Here is a 27730-nt window from a genome sequence, read left to right as displayed (position 1 = left end):
TACAAACCACAAGAAGCCACTCACAGCAGGCCCCAGCACAGAGGATGAGCCTCATCCCTCAGTGTGCTGTTCTTTCACAGAGAAAACAACATGCAGTGGGAGACTTTGGAGGAACACAGAGATTTTTGCCATTTCCCTCTGCCAGATAACTCTGGTTACCTAGGAACAGACACTTCTCTCTGCGGCCAGTTCTCCTCATCAAGCACAGGATGAGCATTTATTGTCTTGTGATCAGGAGAAAAACATAAAACAAAACCCAGAGCTCCACAGGTGACACGAAACATCACACACAGACACGGCACGTGACGCCCGACCACACCAGGAGCCAGGGCCGGGTTAATGATGTTAAGAACTTTTAGAAATCTATTAATGTAAACATTTAAAAACATACAGAGGAGTCCAAAACAAAGCAAAAAATAAAAAAAATTAAGCCAGTTGTTCAGGCAGCTTGTTGGACTTTCTGGAATTACGGTTTCTGGCATTGAAGAGGAGGGAGGGGATGGGATGGAGCTCCCACCTGGAGGTGCATTGATCTCCACAGGGATCTCAGGCAGTGTAGCCTAACAGGGTGTGAGTTTGGTGTCCAGCTCCAACCATTGTGGTGGGCAGGCTCCCAGGCACCCCCTCTCCTTGCAGCAAACATTTCCAGTGTGGCTGAGGGTGGGTGCTTCAACACAGCCCCCAGATTCTCCAAGGGGAAAATCCCAAAGAGAAACAGGATGTGGAGCCCCCAGCAACGCTTCTCCTCTTGGCTCCTTCAAAATCCCCAACTTGACACACTGAAATGCAGCAGGTATCAAATGGTTTTGAGGAATTTTGGCAAAGGGCAGGACTGAGGGACATGTCCTGGCTGCCAGGTGTGGCCAATGGCACCTTCAGCCCTCACCCCCTGGTGCATCCATCGTATTTCCAGGCAGTTCTTCCATCACTCCGATGGCAAGCGACAAAGAACACTTAAAATTACACCTGACATTAGACAAAGGCACCTAAAAGCTTCACAATGCCATCAGGTCATGTTCTGTTCAGAAGGCTCCAAGAGCTCCTCCTGCCAAGCACATTGCACACTCTCCAGGAAAACCCCTGGTGTTGGGAGCACGTCCCAGAGCCAGTGCAGGGGGGTCAGTGTGGCTGTAAACGGAAATTTGGGGAAATTTGGGGAAATCTGGGGTGGTTTTTGCTTTGGCCCTGGTAACACAGGGGTCATGCAGACTCCAGGCTGTGCTTCCCTCATTATTTACAGTTTGACACAGGACAAGTTAACAGGGAAATTCTGCAGGGGCAAGCAGGAGCTCTCCTCTGTGAGCCGTGATTTCATTAGATAAGGCACATGTAGAGAAAAAATTTCAAAAGATCACTTGCAAATCAATTCCACCTAGCTAGTACCATGTCCCTGTCCCTTTCCAGGAGCCAGTGTTGTTTTCCAGTTGCTCAGTGTGAATTTGGGAATTTGGAATAACCCCAACAACAGCCTGCCAAGGCAGCAGGCTCTGGGTCTGATCCCCAGGGTGCCCAACCCCTCCTTGGTCTCCCAAATAGAGCACTCTGGATCATTGGCCAAAACTTTGAGAGCCAAAGACTTGGAACACTCACTCCCTATAAAAAAATTGGGAACTGACCTCCCAGTTTAGACAGGTTTTAAAAAATTCACAGCAGGCTAAGGGGGAAGAGGAAACTGCAGCCTTTGCTGCCTGGGTCGCTGTAGGACACAGGGAATTGGATGGCTCATGCACAGAATGGAGATGAATGACAAGGTGGAGGATAACCTCAGGGAAAACAATCCCTCTCAACAGCTTCATCCTCCCTTCAGCTGATGGCTGGAGAAAGGCAGGAATCTCTCTCTCATGGAAATCCTGCCAGCCAACAGCAGCCATGAGGACTAACAAGCTTCCCTTGGTCTCCCAGACCCCACTGTAATATCTGGAGTTCAGCTACACCAGCAGAAGGCAGAATTAAACTATTCATTGTAACAGAAGCATTTCCAAACCACACTGGGGCTCCAGCACTGAGATCAATCATTATTTTGCATCCAGCACAAAACCTGGCTGGAAGTTTCATGGTGGGGAAATCTTGTGCTGAGCCCCAGGGTGAGCATCACCAAGGCCCAGTGTCAGCTCTGCACTGGTTTCCACTGGGCTTTGATTCAGGCTTGAGCAAGCAATCATGGACCTAAGGAGATGAATCTGCACCTTTGGAACACACAGATCCAGCAAGAGGTTTTGGCAGCAGGGAAAGCAAGAGCTGCAGCATCACAACAGTCTGAGCCAGGCAAGGAGGACTTGTGGGGTTTCCCATCCGAGGACTCACCCAGGGCACCTCTGTTACCTGCAGGATCCTCCCACGGAGGGTGGAGCTTTCACAAATCACTTCAGCCTCACCAGTACCAAATAATTTAAGTGCTGCATTTCCCTTAGAGTGAAAAATTCCACATTATTCATCCAGGAGAGTAAACACCAGTTGCTCTGATTGCTTTTGCTACAGAAGGTGTGGTGCTGTGCTGGGCATTCCATGGGAGCTGAGCAGGAGCAGGGGTAGGAGCAGCTGTGGGAGTGTTGCCATCGTGGGGAAGCTGAGCCTTTTCCAGGGATGCTCAGGAGAGGATTCCCTCAAGCAAGGGCAGTGAAGGGTTTGTTCTCAGTCTGCAACGAGGCAAATACTGGTGACTCAAGGCAAACAAAAAGCTTTCTGCCATGGCCGTGCAGTGCAGTGGAGGTGGGAGGGCTGAGAGCAGGATATTCCTCAGGGATCAGGAGACAAGAACCAGGAAGGTCCTCGAGATGAGTGGGGTGCTTGGGGGGGAATGCAAAAGATCTTTTCCAAGAACAAGAATAAAAAGACCAAAAAGGAGAGACTCCAGGCAGTTTGCAGCTGTTGCTGCTTAAGGCCATTGGTTTGCAGAGGGGTAGTTGGGCACTGTGGGATACTCTGGCAGGCTGTTCCCAGAAAAATTGCTGTACTGGGCTTCCCTGCTGGGAGGGTTCCTCCATGCGCCGCTGTTCCACTCATCTTGAGCCTTCTGGAAGCTTCCACCAGCCCCTCGGTAGATTTTGTGTACCTAAGGGATAAAAGGGAGGACAAGAGGAGGGTCAGCACCAGGAGCCCAGAGCTGAGCCCCTGCAGAGCCACCTGGAACAGGATTTGTTCCTGTCTGTGAAGAGCTGCATTTCTGAGGAGCAAAGCACAAGAAATGCAGTAATGCAGTGAACAGAGGTGCAGACAGAGAATATCAACCCCAAACTTCAACACATTCCAGCAGCATGGCCACAATTCAGGTGGGGGATCCCACAGCAAGGCAGCCAGCCCAGGCCAGGGGGTGGAAACCTCTCCAACAGAGTCCAGCGTACTGCTGCCACTCTGCTCTCCCTGCCTGCCACAGCTTTCCAGAGAGTCCCCCTACAAATCCTTGTTTCTGCAGAGACATGATTCCCACCCTGCCACCTGGTCCCTACTGCAGATGCTTCACCATTGACCATCCCAAGGAGCAACAAATCATGGAATCACAGGATTGCTGAGGCTGGGGAAGACCTCTAAGACCACCAAGTCCAACCATCAGCCCAGCTCCACGCTCATGTTCACCACTGACCCATGTCCCAGGGGCTACCTCCACACATTTTTTGAACACTCCCAGGAATGATGATTCCACCACTACCTTGGGCAGCCTGTTCCAACGTTTTACAATCCTTTCTGTGAAAACAAATGTTTCCTAATATCCAATCCAAACCTCCTCACTTCACAGAGCCTCAGGTTGCTCCACATGAAGCTTGCTTTGCATGACACAAAGCAACATCAGCACATGACACCGTGACAATTTCCAGCCTGAGCTGTCTTGTGCTGTCTGGATTTGTCCTCTAGAAACTCTGAGAGACATCAACTGACTGCACTGTGCAACCTTTCAAAGCACTGATGGCTTGTGGTGGCTGCTGAGCTGCCTCTTCACATTATTGTGATACACAGCAGGGATTCTCCAAGGCACAGAGAGATCTGAAGAATCCCAGAATGGTTTGGGATGGAAGGGACCTTAAAATTCATCTCATTCTGCTCCTGGACACCTTCCTCTGGCAGAACTTACCCTTATAATGCAGATGCACATGGCAACTGCTGACATGGTGAACATGATGGCAGGGAACAGCATGAACACAGCAGCTGCCACGCTGGTGCTGAAGAAGGTGATGGCTGCCAACCATCCACTGCAAGAGATAGAAAAAGAGACACAATAACATTATAATCTGCTTTTCTAAGTGTCCTTGTTATCAGAAAAATTGTTTAAGTGCTTAGAAGGGCCTGGCACAGGGTGCCCAGAGCAGCTGTGGCTGAGAGTGCCCAGGGTCAGGCTGGACAGGGCTTGGAGCAGCCTGGGATAGTGGAAGGTGTCCCTGCCATGGCAGGGGGTGGAATGGGATGGGATTTAAGGTCCTTTTCAACCCAAAGCATTCTCTGTTTCTGTGATTCATAACCCAGAAATTACAAGGCAGCTTTTAAGCTCCTGAAAATGAAATGAGCAATGCAGACAATTGTCAGAATTCAATGCAGGTATCTCCCTGAGATCTCACCTCTCACTTGCCAGCATCCCTCACTAATCCAGTGTGAGAGCTTTAAGGGACAGCCAGCTGCATGGATTTTGGGAAGAGAAGACATATTCCCAAAGTGCTTTTGGTTGTGCATCTAGAGACCAGAACTGGGATCAGGGAACACCAGGGTTCTGTGATTTACACTCCATCTCCATTCCTTTCCTGGCAAAAACCAGGTGAGACATCAGCAATTCTGAAACCAAAGTGTTAAATGGAGTGCCAGAACTTTCCATTACTTGTAGTTTCAGCAGGAATTGCTCTCAAGTCTCTGCAGACAGGAAGTTAAAATGCCAAACAATTATAACACAACCAGGGACAGACACTAACAAGCTCCTATTTATTTTAGGAGAACTCTCACAGTACTTCTCATAGGCCAACAATGAGTCACCACACTGAGCTCACCGTGTGCTGCCAGCACTGAGGGCAGTGCTGAGCCTGACACCGTAAATAAATGGTGAAAGAAATGGACACTGAGGGAAGAGGCTACAGAGAACAACCAGGTGAAAATCACAGAATTATCTGGGTTGGAAGGGACATTGAAGCCCAGCAGACCACATGGGTAGGGACATCTTCCACTAGACCAGGTTGCTCCAAGTTCCATCCAACTTGGCCTTGATTTCTGCCCAACACAGCAATGAAACCCCAGTGGTTTGCTGTGACAGTGTTCACAGGGGTCTGAGGATGAGGGAAGAGATGAGGATCTGACTCCATGTTTCAGAAGGCTTGATTTATTATTTTATTATATATATTATATTAAAACTATACTAAAAGAATAGAGGAAAGGATTTCATCAGAAGGCTGGCTAAGAATAGAAAAAGAAGGAATCATAACAAAGGCTTGTGGCTCTGACAGAGAGTCCAAGCCAGCTGACTGTGATTGGCCATTAATTAGAAACAACCACATGAGACCAATCACAGATGCACCTGTTGCATTCCACAGCAGCAGATAACCATTGTTTACATTTTGTTCCTGAGGCCTCTCAGCTTCTCAGGAGAAAAAAATCCTAAGGAAAGGATTTTTCATAAAATGTCATGGCTACAGTGCACCCCAAGAGCAGTTACAGCTGTGCCACTGGGGAAATCAGAAAGTTTCTTCTTTTCCAGCTTGTACAGGTTCCTATCAGCCTCTCCAAGCCCTTGGAAGCAGCCACAGCCCAGAGCTGCTGGGACATCCCCACTTACCACGCTCCCCATCCGGAGAAGCCGATCGCCTGCAGGACCGTGAGGAGGAACTGAGCCCCAAAGATGAAGAAAAAGGCCATGAAATTAAAGGAACTGTCCGACCTGTGGAGGAAGAAAGGAGGTCAGGGAGGCATTGGCACCTTGTGCTGCTCCATGTCTGACCCCACCATCACATCCAAACCCTCCACAGTGGTGGCTCCAGAGCGTTCCCTCCATGGCTGTGCTGGGAGGTTTCTCCCCTTCCCTGGCAGTGAGAGCACACAGCTCCATGACTCAGCAGCACAGACTGTCTCCTAATAATCTGGCTCTTGAAGTTGCCTTCCCCAAGGAATTGCATGTATGATGACACACAGGAGAGGCTGAGGGACACGAGTCTCCTACACAGAGAGTCTGAATCATTCTCTGACCGAATGTCAGCCCAGCCTGACACCTGCCCAGCTCTGCCCTGGCAAGGAGGCATGCAGGAGTCTGATGCTGGCAGGCAGAGCTTGTCCATGCACTAGAAATGATCACTGAGCAGGAGAATTCCAGCTGGGAACGTCTCAGTGTCTGCTTGTCATCATGTTCCCACACCCATGGTAAACAATCCAGCACTGGGACATCACAGGAGGGAAAACAGCCATGAGAGAGGTGGGTGGTACCCTGGAAGCAGAGGCACACTTCCCATCTCTGCAGGCTCCCCATCCTCAGGATGTACAGGTGAGGTCCTTGAGTTTATGCAGGTACAATAATTAGCATGAAAATGACCCCAAGCAAGAAGCTGACATTCACAGCCTCTGTCATGGGTGCACCTGGCACTGCCTTGCCAAAGTCTGAGCTCTGCTACAACACATCTTCATCCCATCAAACCAGCCACATCAGGCACATCTGAACTTCCTCAAACTATCATTTTTAATGATATAAATGATTCTCATACTCTAAGGAACTCAAAGGGACAATGATTTATCTACAGATCTACAAAAAACGCTTCAGGTGCTTGTGAGGCAGTTTGGTACAAAGGGGATTTAAGAAAAGAGCTCCAATTACTGCCAGCTCCTCCTTAAACCCTGAAAGCATTTAAATGCTTATTATTATAATTATTTTTATTATGCTGATGGTTGTTAGTTTTATAATTCTAGCCCCTGATGCCTTGGGAGGAGATGAGGGAGGTGAGGCACGTTGAGAAGCCTCCAGCCACACCCACGCTGCTCAGAGCTGCCCGTGTTGGTCTGGTGTCTGTCACAGATGGTGGCTCTGGAAGATTTGTTATCCCTGAGTATCCTCACAATCCCACCCTTCAAACACCACCTCAGAGTACAGCATTGAGAAAGAAATACTTTAGGCAGGGCCTGCTGACTGTGGTGCCTGTCAGAATCCAATTAACAAGGATTAGGCTCGAGGCTGAGCCTTCAAACAGATTCTTGCAACTCCGTCCTGAAGGGGCTGGAGGAGTCTTCATTTGAAAGGATCTGCAGGAATTAGTGGGGATACAGAGAAAAGGTGATTTCTCATCCAGCTTTCTGGTGCAGATTTGCTACAGCTTTGCCCTAGCACCAAAGCTCTGCAGCTAATTGAATTTGGGATGCAGTGGGATGAGGAAGGTTTTACAGAAGCATCCTCCCAGCACAGGGTGCCAGCACTGAAGGGTGGCCTCCTCCAGGACAAGCAGGGCTGATTTTGCCTCTGCAATCACCACTTGTGATCCCTGCTCAGTGATTTCCAGCCCAGCTGCTGTCCCAGGGGATGATCCCTGGGCTCCCCACTCTGTCCCTGGGGTTGATTGAATCTTTTTTTAACTGCAAGTCTCTGCACAGAGTAACCTCAGGGACCTCTCAGCATTCACTGCATAAACACATCCAAACAACGTTCAAGGAATAATGAGAAACGGCCCTTGTGGAGCCTGGGGGAGGTCAGCAGGGAGGAGTAATTTTTCCCAGACTTTAGGATGGAAATTCCTCTTTGAACAGAGCTCCAGCACTTGGAGGCCCTGGGGCTTCTGAGCTCAGGATGGGGACAAACTCCAGCCCCACAGGGCAAGAGTTCAGAGCTGTGATTTTCACGTCATTTGGAACTTTGAGACAAATCCAACCCTTCTCTTTCCAGCAGAAATGACCCTCCCCTGTACTCCATGATGCCACTGCTGATTTAACAGCATCCAGCGCCCAGTGCTGTGGGCACACAAAGCATGAGCTCAGAAGGGCATTTAAACAATTAATTTATCATGGGCTAGACAGGACCCACCTGTCACCTTCCATTTCCATCAGCTGCTTTTGCTGTCATCCAAACCAGCTCATCACAGAGTCTGGTGAATAATCAAAATCCAGAGTATCCTACCAGGAATAGCTTCTCTTTCAGAGGGCAAACCCCTGACTGGGGTGTGGTGGTGGCACTGGGAAGGCCCCTCCTTTCCCTGTGTCAGGCTGGGAACTGCTCAGGACCCTCCTGGCTCTACCAGGATTTACACATTAATGTTTGAGTGATGCCTCGTGGTCCCCAGCAAATGCAAATGATTATTAATTAAAGCAAAAATGTAGGATGGCTTTAAATATTTGTGGAGTTTCAGAAGGACTGACTCCAGGGAACTGCTTTTATCTAAAAAGCTAAGCAGACAAGCTCTCAAGTAGCTGGAGACAGGAATCAGAAGAGTTCTCAAAAACTAATAATAGTCTTCCATCAAAATAAGCCTCGATGAAGCTTTACCAAATTAGTACCTATTTTAATGCTGCCTTGAGATGAGGGTGCTGCTAAGTTTGAGATATTGAAGTAAAATATGAATTTAACCCTCTTAGAAGTGCCAAACTTATGTGACCCTCACCTCCAACCTTATGTGACCCTCAGTCCTGTATCTAGCATTTAGAAATAGCCACATTTTTCTTCATTTTGGAAGTAAACAAGACATTCAGACATGAGGTGCTGAACCAGGGAAACAAGCAGAGAATAATAACAATAACAATAATAACCAGGGAAACAACCAAAGAATAATAACAGTGACAATAACAACCAGGGAAACTTGCAGAGGGAACTGCAGCAGCTGCACCTGCTGGGCTGGCACTCACCGAAAGGCTTTGTAGGCGGGTCGGAACCAGCAGATGTAACCACAGGGGCTGAAGAGGATGAGCCAGAGGATGGCCAGGCCAAAGTTGGCCCCAGAGCCTCCCCCAATCCACCAGGCCAGGCAGGCGATGAGGTTCACGGCCAGCGTGATGCAGTAAACTGGGGAGAGGCACAGGAGAGAGCGTGGGCTGGGGCACTCCCAGGATTTTGGGAGAAAAGGAAACAAAAGATAATGGCTGGGGCTGTGTGAGGGGGTTGGCATGGAGCTCAGGGAAAGGTGCTGGGCACTGCCCAGGCTCCCCTGGGAATGGTGCCAAGGCTGCCACAGCTCCAGGAGCATTTGGACCCTATTACAGTGACCTGAGTGGGTCGCTGGGGTGGTGAGAGAAGGACGAGAATCTTGTTTCTTGATCAGAAGGCTGAATTTATTGATATATGATATATAATACATTATAACTATACTAAATAGAATAAAGAGAGAAGTTGCAGAGGCTTGCTAACTAAGAATAGAAAGAAAGAATCTAAAAACAAGAGAATTCTCTGTCCCTGTGTTCCAGAGAGCTTGCCCTGTGATTGGCTCTAATATTGTACACATGGAACATGAACCAATCACAGGTGCATCCTATTGCATTGCACAGCAGCTGATAACAATTGTTTACATTCTCTTCTGGGGCCTCTGCCTCCCAGAAGACGCAGAAATCTTAAAGAAAGGATTTCTGTGAAAAAATGTCTGCGACAGGACCCCACTCTCAGAGTTGTTGGGGTCTCCTGGTTAACACTAGGAGCTGGACTGAGGGTAGTTGGGGATCCCTGCTAACTCAGGATAGCCCAGGAGTCTGTGAAGCCCCCAGGGTTGCAGTGGGAAGGGTCCCTGGGGCAGCAGGGCAGTTGCTCTGAGCGAGGCACAGGCTCCTGTGTCACCTGGGAGCACAGGAACATCCAGCTCCAGAGGGATCCTGCAGCACAGGGATGAGGGAATCTTTTACCACCTGCTTTTACCTCTCTCAAAACATGGAAAGCTTTGGTAGCAACTGATGTGACCAATGCAAGACTCAGGCCAGTGTTATTATAATATATAATTATGAGCAAGGTCTAATTTCCATTTATAGCAAAACCCCTTTGTGAGAGGAGAGGGGGGTGACCCTAGCCCTGCCTCTGAATGATTCTGTGCTTCTGGGGCTGCCTCAGGAGCTCTCTCTGAGCCAGCTCAGTGCCTTGCAGGCTCTCTCTGCTTCCCTGGGCCTCTGAGGAAGCCTGGATATCAGCCTGGGGCTTGGCAGTGCTGCCTTGAGCAAGGGGATAAACAAACTCCAATCAAGCTGAGAATATGGAACCACAGGGGTGGCTTAGAGGCCTTTTCACATCCCTGTTCCTGTCACTTGGATAAAAAGGAACAGTTGACAAAGGCCCCCAGGGCACAGCAGTGCTGCACTAGGTAGCAGTATATGAAGGGATGCTGCTCCCCATTTTCCTGGAGCTCACTTCCCTGGAAAGGGGGGTCAGCCCCAAGCCAGGGGCTCCCACAGCTGTCCCTGCATCCCCCCAGGCTCTGCCAGGCTCAAAGAGGCCAATTTACAAACCCCTGTTTTGGAAAACTGCTGGTGACTCTTCAAGCCCTTTGTGGTAACCTGTATCAACAAGCACAGAGAAAGAGAAGGTGGAAGGTCCAAACACCAAAGGGCCTCCAGCAGATGGAGATCTGGAGATGAACTTCTGGTGACACTCTGGACCTTGGCCTCAGCTATTCAGGCAAAACCAAACCCCTGAATTTCCCTTCACCGGTGTGTTCCAGATTGCAATGCAAGATGTTTTCAATTGCCATCTGTATGGCAGATTATCTTTGTCAAGTGGGCAGTTTGCCTTATCTCTCTCTTTGAGTGACCACAATCACACCTCCCTCGGGAGGGGACATCTGCTGATAACAGCTACTGAATGTCCCTGCATGGCTGATAAGAACTACAGCATCCCATTGGGAGATGTGAGCCCAGAGGGAGGAGCCAAGCATTCCTGCCTGGATATAATCTGGACATTCTGGAACACCAGCACGGCTTCTGCACTGGATTCCCCAGAGGAACAGCAGCTGCCTCTGCCACTGGATCTTCAGAGGAAGAGACTGCACCCTTCTCCAGGATCCCTGCTCCAGCAGAACCACCCCTGACACTGCAGGAGGGCTGAGCCACAATTCCAATGGGACTGCTGCCAACAGCCTGACCCACAGGGTGTCAGGCTGGGTTCTGACTCTGTCAGTGTTGTTTTAGTTTACTGCATTGTTTATTTTATCCTTTTCTTTTCTTCCCTATTAAAGAACTGTTATTTCCTGCTCCCATATTTTTGCCTGAAAGCCCCTTAATTTAAAACTTATAGCAATTCGGAGGGATGGGGAGGGTTTACATTCTCCATTTCAGGGGAGGCTCCTGCCTTCCTTAGCAGACTCCTGGCTTTCCAAACCAAGACACTGTGCCAAGGGAATGTGTCCTGCCCATGCCCCACTCCACTCCCTGCTCATCTCTGCCTTGGTCCTCCTGGGCACTGATTCACCTGCCTGCACACAGCCTGGGGTCCTAAACAACTGCAAGGTTTTATGGTCACAAAATCACACTGACAACACAGTCAGGGGAACAAAACCTATCCCAGCTACTACTTCTGACTTACACATGGCCTGAGAGTAAAATAAAACAGTTTTACTGCAAAGAAAATGTCTTCTGAGTGGCCAACAAAGCTTTGTACACATTGGTTTGGATGTGTCTTAGTGTTGGGGGGAAGAATATTAGTTATTTAAATTAATTAATTCTATGTATTTAAACTAACAGTTTGGAGATTCTCCATCCCTGGCAGTGTCCAAGGCCAGGCTGGACAGGGCTGGGAGCAGCCTGGGACAGTGAAAGGTGTCCCTGCCATGGCAGGGGTGGCACTGGATGAGCTTTGAGGTCATTCCAACCCAAACCATTCTGGGATTCCATGAATCAATGATATTTCATTTACACACCAATTAGCTGTACTTCTCCAAATATTCATTTTCAGAAGCAATTTATACTCCAAAAGTTACTTATTTTAAAATACCCAACAAAACAACACCAAGCCAGGGGCATCTGCAAAGTTTTAAGGAACTTTTGGCTCTCCCTGTGCCTCAGGTCAGTTTGTTCTCCAGCAGTGGGAGCTGTGGTACAACCTTCCCCAAACCTCCCTCCACCTTAATCCAGTGCTCACATCCAATTAAAGTAATGAGCAATCACCCTTTCAGCAACGACTTGTGTGTTTCTGCTTTTCCAAACTGCCCTTTCCTTGTTTACCTCCTTCCCTTTACACATCTCTCTCCAAAAAAATCAGGGAGACCCCCAAAGGAAGAGCAGTGCAGATGGAAATGTGAAACTCCTGAGTGCAGGAGATGGAAATGTGAAACTCCTGGTGCAGATGGCAGCTCTCCTGGCTATGCCCAAATCCCTGGCTCTCCTCCAGGCTGCCATTAACTCGACTGAGGGACTCTTTGTTTTGGGAGAGGGGAGGACAAAGGAGGCTTTACAGCTTCCAGTGAGTCTGGAGGGACAGGCAGCTTCTTCAGGCAAGAAAATTACAGAGCTCATTGCAGCAGCTCCACATAACCAAAGAACAATGGAGCCATGGATTATGCCATTATTTATGCACACAAATCTCTCTCTCCTACACACATCCCGTGCATCTGGAATAAAAGCCACGGCACCAAATGCAGAGCTGGCAGCAAACAAGCTTTCCTTCAGTGAGAAGGGTAAAGAGGATGACAAGCATTTGGGGGGAAAAAAAAGATAAGCAAGGCAAAAAGATTGTTAATGTTGCAAAGCATTCCCTGTGGTTTCCTGGGCCTGCCACAGTGATTTCATTCCTTGCAGAAGAATGGTCAATGCTCTTTCCTGGTTCCTCAATGGCTGAGGCAAACAACAGGAGCCCAGGGCCAGGAGCTCTGCTCACACAGGGTATCAGCACATCAGCAGCTGTGACAGGAGCGGCTCCCAACTCCAGCAGGATGGTTGGGGAGTTCTGGAGAGCTGAGGGAGAGCCAGCATGCAGCCAGGAGATGCTGCTTCCATTGGGAAGGGAAATGGGGGATAAGAGGGAATTTTGGCCTTTCTAGAGAGAGGTGGGGAACCAGACAGCAGCAAATGGGCCACATTTATTTTGTCTACAATTCTCCTATTCCTCTTACTTTAGGAGAACTGGGAATTTCCTTAAGGTAGCTATTTTGGGGAGTTAAATATGGTTTACAAAAAGGCTGGAGAGGGATTTGGAAAAGGGATGGAGGGACAGGACAAAGGGAATGGCTCCCACTGCCAAAGGGCAGGGTTAGATGGGATATAAGGAAAGGATTCTTTCCTGGCAGGGTGGGCAGGCCCTGGCACAGGGTGCCCAGAGCAGCTGGGGCTGCCCCTGGATCCCTGGCAGTGCCCAAGGCCAGGCTGGACAGGGCTTGGAGCAGCCTGGGACAGTGGAAGGTGTCCCTGCTATGGCAGGGGTGGCACTGGGTGGCTCTGAGGTCCCTTCCCACCCAAACCAGTCTGGAATTCTGTGATCATTTGACATTATTAAACACATCAAACACAGTCTTCTTTCTCCCTCAGATTAACTATTGGACTTTTCCAGCACTGTTACCCTCCTTTCTTCAAGATCCCTCAAGGATTCAAGGCACAGCAGCTTAAAATTCAGGTATAAAGTTATATTAGAGTATTCTAAGGGGGACCACTGCTCCTCATCAAAACTTTAAAGCACATTAACCATTGAGATCTATGGGGTTTTACTCCACAAATACCTTTTTCCAGCACAGGTGTTTTTATTCAACTTACAGATCCACACATGATAGATTCTCTTCACCAGGAACTGGTAATCGATGGGAATTTCATCAGCAAAATTCTGGTAGAAACATGGTTTCAGAGGGATAAACTTGGGGAGTGGTGGGAAGTTATTCACCTTTTCTGGAACAGAGAACACAGATTTCAGCTGGGAGCAGAAATGTGTCATATCCTGCACACCTTCCCAACAGTGCTGGACGTTCATCCTCTCCCCAGACCACAATAAATTGGTTTTCTTCCTCAGCACTGGACAGAATATTTTGTTTTACTACACACAAGGCTGAGAGAGGGGAATAGGAACAAGCTAATAAACATCTCATGGATTTAACACCTTTACACATCACTGTGAAGTTGTGTGAAAAGTGCTGCAAGAAAAAAACCAACTTTAAATAAGCTCCAGAATGAGCTTCCTCAGGAAGGGGGAGGTGTCAGCAACATCTGGGGGAAACAGCTGCAATGAGGTGTTCAGTTACAACCCTTCAAAAATCCACAGCAAGAGGAAAGAAAGGCTGGGGAGTGTCCAGACAAGCAGATTTATCCTCAGCCACCAGCTCTGAGCATGTCCTGGCCATGGCTCAGGCCTCAGGACCTGCTGTAGCCTGGGACAATAAGGAAGGGAGGAATCCCCAAAGTGGAATTGTGTACCCTGGTATCATCCAGTTCATGGGAATAAGTCAGAATTGGGGAGGAATTCCTGGAATTCCTGGCACAGGGTGCCCAGAGCAGCTGTGGCTGCCCCTGGATCCCTGGCAGTGCCCAAGGCCAGGCTGGACAGGGCTTGGAGCAACCTGGGACAGTGGGGGGTGTCCCTGCCCATGGCTTTGAGGTCCCCTCCACCCCAAACCATTCTGTGATTCCATGATTCTGTGTCAGGGATGATCTTGTTTTGAAAACACTCAAGATTTTTAATGGAAAAAGGGTACATTTAAGTTTTTCCTGCAAGGTTAAGCCATAGGGAAAAAAAAAGGCACAGAAAAAATGAAAAAGCTTCGCATTCAGAGACAATAAATCAGCAAATGCTGCCAAAAGCTATATGGTGAAGAAAACTCTACCTTGGGAAGAATTTCTGTTTTAAAATCAAGTAATTAAATGCCTGAATCCTCTGCTGCTGTCAGCTCCCAGCTTTGTCTCTGTGTGCTCCTACATGTTTGGGAATGTTTGCTCTTGCCTTGCAGAGCTGATTAAAGTTTGATTCCAGGGCATTGTGACTAATTGTCTCTAGCCTCCTTCAGCCTCAGTAAACAGAATTAAAAACAAGCAGAGGAAGAGATGAAGAATGTCCTGGGAAAACCTCCAAATGGCACAGGAGACAAGAGGAAATGTCTGAACAAGAACTGTCAGCACCAGAGTTCCCCTTCCCTCCCCATTATCTCCGGCTGAGGAGACATTTTGCAGGAGCAGCTCCTCAGCTCTGTTTGAAGGTTGGCAGGGAAGAGCCTGGAGCTGCAGCCAGGCTTGAGGAAGGAAAAAGGCTTTCCCTCATGCATATTTTCACACAGAAAATATGGTGAGAACGCCCACTGGGAATACATCAGAAGTAGCTCTGGAATAATGTCTGAAGTCACCAGCCCAATTTGACTTCTCCTGATAAAAACAAACATCAAACCCCTCCTCATGCATCCCCCTCAAACACACTTTACATTCATTCAGATGCCCTGCAAGCTGGTTTGAGTTACTGGTTAACACCACTGCTGACTCCATCCCATGTGCAGCTGGTGGCCCATGGATGCTTTCAAAGTCCACAGGAATTTGGACTCCTCTGCATTAATTTTTTGTTTGCTGTAAACACCTGATGGGTCCCTGCAGCCCAGAAAGGGATTTAACAATGCTGGATCAAGGGAAAGGGAGGGGACACAGCTTTTAAAGCTGAAAGGACAGGTCTCTAGGGAAGCCAGGAAGACCAAGATTAATCAAATGCAATAAAAGCAGATTCTCTAATTTATTTTTTTCTGAGGGATGGGGAAACTTTTGTTCTGTCCCTCTTCAACAGCTGAAGCTGCAGATTGTTCCTTTGGTTCTGCTCTCTCCCATTTTCTGTCATGGACAGCAGAGCTGCTGCCAGCTCCCACGTGGTGGGGCCAAAACCAAGCAGCCACTGCAGTTTGCCATTTTTCAAGCTCATAAAATGGTTCAAACACCCCAGGGTTGTTTGCTAGGTACACAAAGCTGGGGATTACACCTCTTCTCTGCTGCTGCCCAGCTGCTGCCCACCTCCTCCCACCCAGACACCCTGCAGTTGCCAGCTGTTCTGGGTTACTTCTGAGATTAGACAAAATAAATGACATGAAAATATCCCCTTTCATGTCTGACTGCAGAACTTGGAGGGCTACAGTTCTCCCATCAAGGCTGGGATCAACACATCTGATCAGCAAATGCACCCCATGCTTTCAAAAACCAAACTGCATCACCCATGAGCAGCAGCTGCAGGCAAATTCCAGACTTCTTATTTGAAAAAAAGGTTGGAATTTTGTTACTAATTTCACTGCAAGTATAATTCAGATGGATTAATGTCAATAGCACAGCTAGGAACACTGTGGAAAACCTCCGGAAAGAAGGAATTATTCTCATGTACTTTGTTTTTGAATCAATTCCACTCTCATAAAATTTTCAAGCAAGTCACAGCTGAACCTTTATCACCTGAGCTGAAACCTCAGGTGACAGAGGAGGCAGGACACAGCAGGAAAGTGAATGTGACCAAGGCAAGAGAAGTAGCTGAAGAGCTTTAGGGATCACCAAGGTCTTGGGAAGGGACACAGGTCACATTCCTGACATGTTACAGCCACCACAGCATCATGAACAACTCTGAAACCACTCTCCCTGCTGGCTGCACCCAAGGTGCTCTTACCTGCCATTTCTAACACTTGTGTTCCCTGGTGAGGTTCCAGACAGAGCAATAGATCTGTTGGAGAATGAAAATCAGGTCAGCACATGGCACAAAGCAGCACCCAGAGAAACCCCTGGAACTGGGAATGTTCCCAGTGTGTGACAAACACAAGTCCAGGGTTCCCACTCGTGTCCATCACCCAGAGGAGGAAGGCTGGAGCCTCCCAAAAGGATCCTGATTTCTCCTTGTGCAGGGGAAGCTCTGTGTCCCAGATTGCAGGGCAAGGTGTAATTTATTACCATCTGGATGGCAGTTGTCTTTTGTTGTCACAGACATCTTTTATGAAAAATCTTTTCTTTAAGATTTTTCCTCCTGAGAAGCTGAGAGGCCTCAGGAACAAAATGTAAACATTGATTATCTGCTGCTGTGGAATGTAACAGGTGCATCTGTGATTGGTCTCATGTGGTTGCTTCTAATTAATGGCCAATCACAGTCAGCTGGCTCAGACTCTCTGAGACAGAAGCCTTTGTTATCATTCATTCTTTTTCTATTCTTAGCCAGCCTTCTGATGAAATATTTTTTCTATTTTTTAGTATAGTTTTAATATAATATATATCATAAAATAATAAATCAAGCCTTCTGAAACATGGAGTCAGATCCTCATCTCTTCCCTCATCCTCAGACCCCTGTGAACACTGTCACATTTTGTCAAGGGGGCAGTTTGCCTTATCTCTCTCTGAGTGACCACAATCACTCCTCCCTAGGTTGGGGACATCTGCTGATAACAGCCATTGAATGTCACTGCATGGCTGATAAGAACTACAGCATCCCATTGGGAGATGTGAGCCCAGAGGGAGGAGCCAAGCATTCCTGCCTGGATATAATCTGGAGATTCTGGAACACCAGCACAGCTTCTGCACTGGATTCCCCAGAGGAACAGCAGCTGCCTCTTCTTCCACCGGATCTTCAGAGGAAGAGACTGCACCTTTCTACAGGATCCCTGCTCCAGCAGAACCACCCCTGACACTGCAGGAGGGCTGCAGCCACAATTCCAATGGGACTGCTGCCAACAGCCTGACCCACAGGGTGTCAGGTTGGGTTCTGACTCTGTCAGTGTTGTTCTAGTGTACTGCATTGTTTATTTTATCCTTTTCTTTTCTTCCCTATTAAAGAACTGTTATTTCTTTTACCTGAGAGCCCCTTAATTTAAAATTTACAGCAATTCAGAGGGATGGGGAGGGTTTACATTCTCCATTTCAGGGGAGGCTCCTGCCTTCCTTAGCAGGCACCTGTCTGTCCAAACCAAGACACTCTGGCAGCAAACAAAAGTGTCCCTGGCACCCCCTGGCAAAGGCTGAGGATGCCCAAGGAGCCCCTGCCAGAACACCTGCAGCTCCCAGGGCAGGCAGAGTACCCAGCAGAGCTCATACATTGGAAGAGAAATGTGCAGAGCTCACCTGACTTAATGCCTCATTTAGGTGCTGAGATGATTTGTTGGCTCCTGGCTCTCTGTGGTGCTTCCCAACTCCTGGAACAAACAGATAATCCCTGTTAGCTGGGCACTAAACTCCTGCTTAACAAAAAAACAATCAGCTGGAACCAAACCCATCACCCCTTGTTATTTTAGAAATCCTGCACAAATGCAGATTCATTCTTCCTGTTACGACACTGAGTGTGGCTGTAGCTCTGGCAGAAGCCAATCCTGGGAAGTTTACCCAGCATGAGCTGTGTTGCTGATTTTGGCAGAGCTGATCCCACAGAAGAAATACACAGAGAGGTCTTTGCTGAGTTTTTAATTCCACCCCTTCTTCCTTAAGGATAAAAACATCATGTGTCCCTACCTGCAAATCCCAGAATGGAAACACAGAACACACAAAGCAACCCTGCAAACCAGCACTGTGGAGTCTGACAGACATTAAGGCAGTCTAGACTAAAATCTGCCCCTAAAAACACCACAGAAACTGCAGCAGCAGTGGAGTCAGATCAGCCACGCTGTACCCAAATCCCTCAGGATTTACAGCAGCTGGTTCTGCTGCACCTCAGTGCTGTCCTCAGGTAAAGTCTGGAGGCTGCACTGGCACAGCTGTTTTCTTGGGCTGCTTTTTCTTTTCTTTTTCTTTTTCTTTTTTTTTTTTGAGCTACTCTAACCTAGCCTGTGAAGACAACAGCACCTGGGACTGTACCACAGCCTGCTCCTCCTCTGCAGAGATGTACAAGCTTAAATATGCTTGCACAGAGGAGAACATATGATATTCCTGGACCAGTCTCTAGGAAGCCCTAGTGTGGGGACAGGAGGCTCTGTCCCCATCCCTGCCACAGCTGAGGTCTCAGGGCTGTCCCTCAACACCAACACTGCCCAACAGCATTTTGTAACTGGGAGCCTTTTCCTTTGCATTTTTCAAACGTGTGAATAGAAAACAAAGGATGAAGATGGTTAAGAACACCATTAAAACTTCACCCCTCCCTTCTGCAGCTGCTCCCAGTTGAGATCTGGGAATTTCAAGAGGAGAACAAATGGCCCATGAGCACTAAAGCACTAAGAGAGAAGAATCCATTACTGAAGAATGAGCCTGCAAATAATCCTCTTCTTCTTCTTCTTCTTCAGAGGATTATTTTGCTACTGCACTTCAGTGTTGGTGTCCTACAGCTGCAGAGGTGTTTGTCCACTGGAAAAGGATCAGAAGCAAAGACTGAGGGGGACATTCCTGCCTTGACAGACCAGACAATGGGTTTCCTGCAATGGCCAAACAATGGTTTTCCTGTGCCCTCCTCTCTAGGAGACCTGTGGTGCTGTGGAGAGGTTTTAACTCAAATAAATAAATAAAGCCTCCAGATAAAGCAGCAGTATGGTGAAGCACCCCCTTGCATCGAAAGATGTGGTTTGGACCCACAAAGCAGCATTAAGAACAATTCTTTCAGCAAGGATAAGCACACATGGCCATGTTTTACACTGAGTAATCCCTTCCTGAGATGTGCTGACCTTCCCAGCTCCTGCTAAAAGGATAGGGACCTTCTTCCCAAGAATTTCATCTCAATATCCAATCTAACTCTGTCCTCTGTCAGTTTGCAGCCATTCCCCCTTGTCCCTTCACTACATCCTCCTATAAACAGTCCCTCTCCAACACATAAATCAGATCCCTATTTACCTGGATATTTTCAGTTTAATTGGAAATAGGTGAAGCCCAAAACCCTGCACCCACTGCAGAGATTTTCCTCATCTATAACCCACTGCTTGTGGAGGGAGGAAAATCCCACACAGGCTAAGGAAACTCTGGTGTGAAGTGAACTTCCTTTTTCCACTGTGCTCATCCATGGTCAATGAATAACTCTGAAGTTCACAGTCCAATGCACATGACTCAGGAGTCCACTGGAGACACTTGGAGCTTTTCTTCACCAGAATCTCACAGAAAAAATGCCCTGTGTCAGGTCCAGGGACAGCACTTCCCTCTCACACCATGACACAAACACCAGCAGTGCTGTTTTTCCAGGCAGACAACAACAGGATTCCTTTGAATGTGCCTGCAGTGTGAAACACTGCACCACCAAAGGGAAAACTTTGTGAAGGAATTCCTGTGGGGATCTGCCTTGAGGCACACTTTGAGTATCACAGAATCCTGAAATATCCTGAGTGGGAAGGGACCCACAGGGACCATTGATCCCAGCCACTGTCCCTCACATGCACCCCAACAATCCCACCCTGAGCACCCCTGGGAGCTCCTGGATGTGGCACTGGGTGCCAGGGTTTAGTTGAGGTGTTGGGGCTGGGTTGGACTTGATGATCTTGGGGGTCTCTTCCAACCCAGTGATTCTGGAATTCTGTGTCCAAACACTCCTGGAGCTCTGGCAGCCTTGGCACCATTGCCTGGGCAGCCTGGGCAGTGCCCAGCAGCCTCGGGGGGCAGAACCTTGCCCTGAGCTCCATGCCAAGGCCTGGCACAGCTGCAGCCCTTGCTGGGCTCCTGTCCCTGTGCCAGAGCAGAGCTCAGCCCCTGCCCCTGTGCCTGCCCTGGGGAGGAGCTGCAGCCCCCGAGGAGCCTCCCCTCGGTCTCCTGGGCTGCAGCTGAACCAGCCAAGTGCCCTCAGCTGCTCCTCAGCCCTTGCCCAGCTCCGTGTCCCTCCTCTGGGCACTCTCCAACAGCTTTGGGTCCTTCTGATCTCATGGTGCCCAAAGTGCCCCCAGCACTGGAGCTGAGGCTGCCCCAGGGCAGAGCAGAGTGGGACAATCCCTCCCTGGGCCTGGTGCCCCCAGCACAGGGTGGCCCTTGGGGCTGCCAGGACCCAGCAGTGACTCAGATCCAGCTTGCACTGACCAGGACCCCCAGGGCCCTTCCCAGGGCGCTGCTCTCCAGCCTCTCATCCCCAGCCTGTCCCTGCACCCAGGGCTGCCCCATCCCTGGGCAGGCTCTGACACTTGCCCTTGTCACTTGTCACATGGCTGAGGATTTCCCAGCTCCCCCATTTGTCAGGCACTCTCTGTGGGGTCTCTCTGCCTTCCAGGGGGTCAGCAGCTTCTCCTAATTTAGTATCCCCAGCAAACTTACAAACTCCTCAGTCCCCTGCTTTATTCTGCCCATGTCAAGTAGTTTTAAAAGTTTGTTATTTCTCCCTGATGTTTTCTCCACAGAAAGGTGGCAGAGAACAAGCAAAGGCCAGGCCAGAAGAGGAGCAGTGACAGGGAGGTGGGAGAGCTGAATTCATTCCTGCTTTGCCATGAACCTACCAAGTGACCTGGAGCATGTCCCCAAGACCAGATTCACAGGACACTGGCTCCTCTCATACCCTGCAGCCAATCCCAGAAGAGCCCAATATTCCAAACTTTCCATCCAACAGATCCCCCAGTTTCTGAGTCCTTGCTTTAGGATATTTTCTGTACTGCCTTTGTATTTTCATTCTGATTTGATGACTCTGCTCCCAGGGAACAAGGGACAGGACAAGAGGAAAATGGCCTCAAGTTGTGACAGGGCAGGCTCAGGTTGGACATCAGGAGGAATTTCTCCATGGAAAGGGGGGGCAGGGGCTGCCCAGGGAGGTTTGGAGTCTCCATCCCTGGAGGTGTCCAAGGAAGGACAGTGCAGTGGGATGGGGACAAGGTGGGGATGGGGCACAGCATGGACTTGATGACCCTGGAGGTCTTTTCCATCTTTAAGGACTCTGATGCAGCAAGGCCAAGAGCTTCCACACAATCCTGACCCCAGGTACAGGAGCTTCCACACAATCCTCACTCCAGGGTTTAGGAGCTTCCACACAATCCTGACCCCAGGTACAGGAGCTTCCACACAATCCTCACTCCAGGTACAGGAGCTTCCACACAATCCTTACTCCAGGTACAGGAGCTTCCACACAATCCTTACTCCAGGGTTAAGGAGCTTCCACACAATCCTTACTCCAGGGTTAAGGAGCTTCCACACAATCCTTACTCCAGGTACAGGAGCTTCCACACAATCCTCACTCCAGGTACAGGAGCTTCCACACAATCCTGACCCCAGGTACAGGAGCTTCCACACAATCCTCACTCCAGGTACAGGAGCTTCCACACAGTCCTGACCCCAGGTACAGGAGCTTCCACACAGTCCTGACTCCAGGGTTTCACCCAGAGCATTTCCCAAGAGCACCCAGAGGGGCAGGACCCCAGCACACAGCAGAGCTGCCCACACTCCCTCATCAGCAGGGATTTAACAACGGGAACACGAGCAGAATGAGGAACTTGGGCACAACACACAATCCTGACAGTGGTTCAAGCTGAGCCTTGGGAAGGACCATCAGCCTACCAGGCTTTCAGATCCCACTCTTTCAGCAGACCCCAGACCTTTCAGAGGAGCCTAAAAGGAGCAAGACCCCCACAGGAATCCCAAAGATTTGGGTTTGAAATCCCCCAGCTCAGCAGAGAATCAGTGCAGCCTCTGCTGCTCCCAACACAAGCAAACACCTTTCTCATGATCCCTCCAGTTGAATTTAAAGAGAAGGTGGTGGCTCTGCACTGGTTTTGAGACAAAAGGCTGGGTTTGAGCCTCTTCCAGATGCCCAGCTCTCACCAGGAACCTTCCAGAGAGCCCAAGGCAGCAGCAGCCACTCCAAAACAATCAGCTCAGCACTATGAACCCAGAGCTGACACAGCCTGGCTCTGGCAGTGCTTCCTCTCCCTGACACATCCCCAGCCCTCAAGGGTGGGACACTGTCCCTGCAGTGACACAGCCAGCCAGGAAATAACTCCAAAATCCATCCAGCACAACCAGGGAGAGAGGGGAAACTCTCTGGCAGCAGTGCACTGAGGAAAGGAGCAGGGGACAGTGAAATTACAAGGGTTATCCCACTTCCATGACATTCCAGGAGGCTCATGGGGACTCTTGGCTGTTCAGGGGCTTCTGCTGCCCCATCTCCCCCATCCTGGAGCTGGGGACACAGCAGATGTGGAAGCAATTCCCCTCAGGGCTCCCCCAGCCTGTTTACACAGCCCTGTGCTGCCTCAGTGGATGGGCAGGAGCCTTCATTTGCCTATGCAAAACCCACAGCAGACAAACATTGATTTTGGTACAACCACATCCAGAAGTGAAGCATGGCTGCTCAGGAACAGACGCTCAGATGGCTCAAGAAAACAGAAAACACAAAAACACCCAGAAACAAGAGGTGGGACAGGCTTAGGACACCAGCCTGTTCCACGCCTTGTCACCTGCTCAGACTGGCCTCACACAGAAGAACTGGACTGCAGACAGCAGCAAAAATATTAAATAGCCCAGAAAAACTGAAATGCAGATAAATCATTCCACCAATTGCTTAATTTCTAACTCACTGCTCTCTTCATTACAGAGTTTCTTGAGAGAGTTACAAAACGCTGAGATTAGAAACAAGAACGGGAAATGAGAAGGGGAAATAAAACTACGACATGCAGGTGCTATCTATCGAGGGCAACACACACATCTGCGGTACCCGAGCCACACAGAGCAGCGAGGTTCACCCTCACAACCCCTGGAGGAGTCACGAATCGCCCCGGCGGCTGTGTCCCCCTGTCCCCGCTGTGTCCCCCTGTGTCCCCGGGGCTAAGCCGGGAAGCAGAGGCGATTCCCGAGAGGCGATTCCGAGAGCCCTGGGCAGCGGACGGAGCCGGTAGCCCCCGGGGAGGGCACACGGGACGCGGCTCCTCCCGCCCGCTGCCCCCGATCGCGGCTCCCAGCGGGGCTGCCCCCGATCCCTCCCCGCCCGGGCTGGCCCCGATTCCCCCTCACAGCCGGCCCGGCCCGTCCCCCCGGAGCTGTCCCCGATACCGCCCCGATCCCAGCTCCCGGAGCTGCCCCGGGACCCCTCCCCGGGCTGAGGGAGGGTCACCGCCACCCCTCGCCCCGAGACCCCTCCCGGCCCTCAGCTCCCCTCAGCTCCCGCTCCCCCGCTGCTGCCTCCCCTCATCCCGCTACCCCCCCTCATCCCCCTGCTCCCCCTCCCCCGGCACTCCCCCGACCCTCAGCTCCCTCTCCCGGCCCCCGGTTCCCCCCAGCCGCGCTCCCCCTCCCCGGCCCCCCTCCCCTCCCCTCCATCCCTCCGCCCATCTCGCCCCCCGCCCGCCCGCTGCCCCCGGCCCGATCCCCCCGCGCCCACCTCAGCGAGCGCCCGGTCCCGCTCCCCCCGGGCCGCCACGGGGCGCACTGGGAAATAGAGTCCCGCCAGTAACCGCCGCCGCTGCGCGCCTCGCGCTGTGAACTACAACTCCCAGCGTGCATCGCGGCGCACACCCACCGCTATCATGTGAGGGGCAGGGCGGAGGGGAGGGGTGGTGGCGCGGGACGGCAGCCGGGAGGCACAGAATTGTCCGAAGTACCGGGAGCGACCCCGGGGCCGGGACACGGCCGGGAGAGCGGGAATGTTCACCGGGAGGAGAGAGGGATCCAGGGACATCTCAGAGCTCCTGCAGGGCCTGAAGGGGCTCCAGGAGAGCTGCAGAGGGACTGGGGACAAGGCCTGCAGGGACAGGACACAGGGAATGGCTCCCACTGCCACAGGGCAGGGCTGGGTGGGAGATTGGGAATCAGGAATTGTGGAATCCATCCCTGGAATGGATTTCCCAGAGCAGCTGGGGCTGCCCCTGGATCCCTGGCAGTGCCCAAGGCCAGGCTGGGCAGGGCTTGGAGCAACCTGAAGGTGTCCCTGCCATGGCAGGGGTGGCACTGGAAGAGCTTTAAGGTCCCTTTCAACCCAAAACATTCTGGGATTCTCTGAACACATTAAACCCAAGATATTTTGCCCCAAATGTTGCAAGATGAAGAAAAGCAGCACCACCCAAGCAAGGGGCCTCTCACGAGGAGCCCTGAGGGCCACCCCAGGAGCAGGGCAGAGGTGTTGGTCCCACACCCACCATGATCACCAGCCGGTCCATCAGCTGGTCCAGCTTGGTTTTCTTCCTCTTGATCTTCCCAGAGTTCCTCATGATTTTGGAATCAAACCCTGGGCAGGGAACATTTCCAAAGTAAAAACGCAAGTCCCAGAAGGTCAGTGAGGCCGCTTCCCTCCATGGTGACACCTGCCCTCCCCTGAGGAGACCCTCCCTCCATCAGTGCCCATGGAGCCGTGGCTGCAGGCTCCACAATGTGATGCCCACAGCAGCTCTGAGCCCTCCCTCTCCCCACAGCTCCCCACGGCCTGAGCTGGGTGGGCTGGATCTGGGATGGGTGGAAATGTCCAAGGCCAGGCTGGACAGGGCTTGGAGCACCTGGGACAGTGGGAGGTGTCCCTGCCATGGCAGGGGTGGCACTGGATGGGCTTTGAGTTCCCTTCCCACCCAAACCAGTCTGGAATTCTATGATCATTTGACATTAATAAAGATATCAAACATGGTCTGCTTTCTCCCTCAGATTTACTATTAGACTTTTCCAGCACTGATACCCTCCTTTCTTCAAGATCATTCAAGGAACAGCAGCTTAAAATTCAGGTATAAAGTTATATTAGATGAGCTTTAAAGTCCCTTCCTGTGAAAAATGCATGTATTTTATGATTGGCTTTTCTCAAATATTAAAATGAATATTATATGTGTTGTATTAGAAAGTGATGCTGTAATGATTCTCTTAAGTAGTGTGTTAAATATAGTTTTAGGTTATAACAAAATGTTAAAGTAGGAACTATGCTATGTAGGATACTTTTTTTAAAGAAAGGACTCACACTGAGATAGCAGCCACAGGACACCTGAATCTTTCAGAGAAAGAGAATTTATTGCTCCATTATCAGGAGAAATTAACTTCTTCCTGCCTTGCTCAGCCCTGAAGACACCATTAGGATTCAGAGGGAGAAGCTGACACTGACCAGACAGAATGCTGTGTTTGAATGGAATTTATGCATCATGTATGAGATGTATGAATATGCAACAGGTTATTGTTTTTAAGGGTTAATCCTCTGTTAACTGTGTCCTTTTTAGGGCTTATTTTACCCAGAAAAAGGCACCCTGACTGTCCATAACTCTTTGTTTTTATTGTCTCATATTGTCCTAATCTAAATTATTATTACTGTAATTGTATTACTATTTTTATAACCATTTTATTACTATTAAACTTTTAAAATTTTAAAAAACAAGTGATTGGCATTTTTCACACTTCCAACCCAAACCATTCTGGGATTCTGGTACAGCTTGGTCCCATGAGCACAGAAGAAATTAAAGTTTTTCCAACTGAACACCTTGAAGGAATAATTTTCAGTCTCACTCTTTGCTAAAATGTAAAATCATTATTCCCAACATTATTAACAGTATTTTTGTGGGCTTTTTTACTTTACTTTTTTTTTTAATTTTTTAAAACTTTTTTTACTTCATAAAACAGACTTTATTTTTCTTCCTGTAAATTTTGAAATTTTGTGCAATATATACATATGTACCAACAGAAGGCATCTCAGTAAAAAGGTTGCCATCCACATCCATGCATTACATTACTTTTTATTTAATGCTATGAAAATTCCTACAACAGTTTTGTCCTTAAATTAGTATTTCTTCCTCCCTACCCTCCTTTCCTAAGATGCCTGGTCTAAAAGAGGAATTTTATTTTGTTTATTTAATTTTTTTCTGGTCCCTTCCAGCCTGAACACTTCTAGAGCTCCTTAAGTCCTTATTTTCACCACATTAGACTCCTTAATATAGCAGGGATCCCTCTCCAAGCTCTCAGCTCTGCAAATCCTATTAATTCGGGTGTGTAAAACCCCAGCTGGACTTTAAAAGACATTTCCAAGCTCTGGGGCCGTGCTTTCTGTCCCTGCCAGCTCCAGGCAGCGGGTCAGGCTCATCCCTGGGCAAACTTGCCCCAAAATTTCCCCAAACCCCCTCGAGCTGCCCTGAAATCCATCGGATGCTCGACACGCAGGGAGGATTTTGGGTGTGAACCAGCAGAGGTCACTCGGTCCCAGTAAATCCAGTGCTGCTGGACCAGTAAAACAGGGAGAGTTACTGGGGACAGCGCCAGGGCCACCCCAACTCCTGTACCCTGTCCCCTGATCCTGTCCCTCCTGACCCCCGACTTCAGCTCTGAAACCTCCTTGGCCATTCCCAGATTCCTCCTTGGAGATATTTTCCCTAAACATGTTTTTTTGTTTAAAGCCGTGCTTTAATTTATTATTTTATTTGCTCGAAATACACCAAAGAAACAGGATTTGGCGGCAGAAAATTTAAAAATATTTTTTAAAATGAAAGCCAAAATGTCAGTGTGCAGCATCCAAGGATCTGGAGCTCCCACATGGAGCTCTCACATATATATCTTACATCTTATATCTTATATCGATCTTATATCTTATATCTTCAATTATATCTATTATATTCTATATTCTATATTCTATATTCTATATTAATATAACTAGAAATATAATATGTAATATTATATATAATATTATTATATTGTATTATATTATATTTATATATTTTATATTATACATTATATATGATATATGTTATATATATTCTGTTTCTAGATATATTAATATAGAATATAGAATATAGAATATAGAATATAGAATATAGAATATAGAATATAGAATAGAATATAGAATAGAATATATAATATATATTCCCTGGACACCCCGGGGAGGCCCCAAAGTGGATAATGGCCTTTCCCAACACCTCCCCAAGCTGTGCCCTGCTTTGCCCAGGGTTTATCCTGCAATATGTGAGCCCCAGATGGGTGGGAAGGAGGAGGAGGAGGAGGAGGAGCTGTGTTGTCCCCTGGGAATGGCCCAGGGCATTGCCTGGCCCTGCTGCTCCAGGGATTCTTTTTGTTATTTCCCTCTGGCCCACAGCTCCTGGCCAGCCCAGCTGTGTGCTGGGGACACAGCTCTGAGCTGTCCAGCAGGGAATGG

The 27730-nt window shown here is 49.2% G+C and overlaps 1 protein-coding gene across 5 annotated transcripts; it reads right to left on the bottom strand.

The window, feature by feature from the left end:
* Nucleotides 1–915: 915 nt before the first annotated feature.
* On the bottom strand, nt 916–24072 carry SCAMP4 (secretory carrier membrane protein 4). Of its 5 annotated transcripts, XM_054291134.1 has the most exons (9): nt 19650–19954; nt 18879–18948; nt 17878–17948; nt 16442–16495; nt 13591–13719; nt 8782–8938; nt 5747–5848; nt 4067–4184; nt 916–3052 (listed from the first exon to the last, which is right to left on the bottom strand). In XM_054291134.1, exons 4-9 carry the CDS (start codon nt 16446–16448, stop codon nt 2876–2878), a joined length of 690 nt encoding a protein of 229 aa, XP_054147109.1. In that variant the 5' UTR covers nt 16449–16495; nt 17878–17948; nt 18879–18948; nt 19650–19954; the 3' UTR covers nt 916–2875. The 5 variants fall into 5 exon arrangements, with proteins under 5 accessions (XP_054147109.1, XP_054147106.1, XP_054147110.1 ...); XM_054291131.1 differs by lacking the exons at nt 18879–18948; nt 19650–19954 and adding an exon at nt 24008–24072; XM_054291135.1 differs by lacking the exons at nt 18879–18948; nt 19650–19954 and adding an exon at nt 23345–23363.
* Nucleotides 24073–27730: the final 3658 nt, after the last annotated feature.

The sequence above is a fragment of the Melozone crissalis genome, unplaced genomic scaffold (assembly GCF_028551555.1).
Source record: "Melozone crissalis strain CALT ecotype California unplaced genomic scaffold, PUWL_Pcris_2 ptg000088l_1, whole genome shotgun sequence".
Taxonomy (NCBI): Eukaryota; Metazoa; Chordata; class Aves; order Passeriformes; family Passerellidae; genus Melozone; species Melozone crissalis.
Note: the sequence above shows the minus strand (reverse complement) of the source record. Positions and strands in the feature narration are given on the sequence as shown.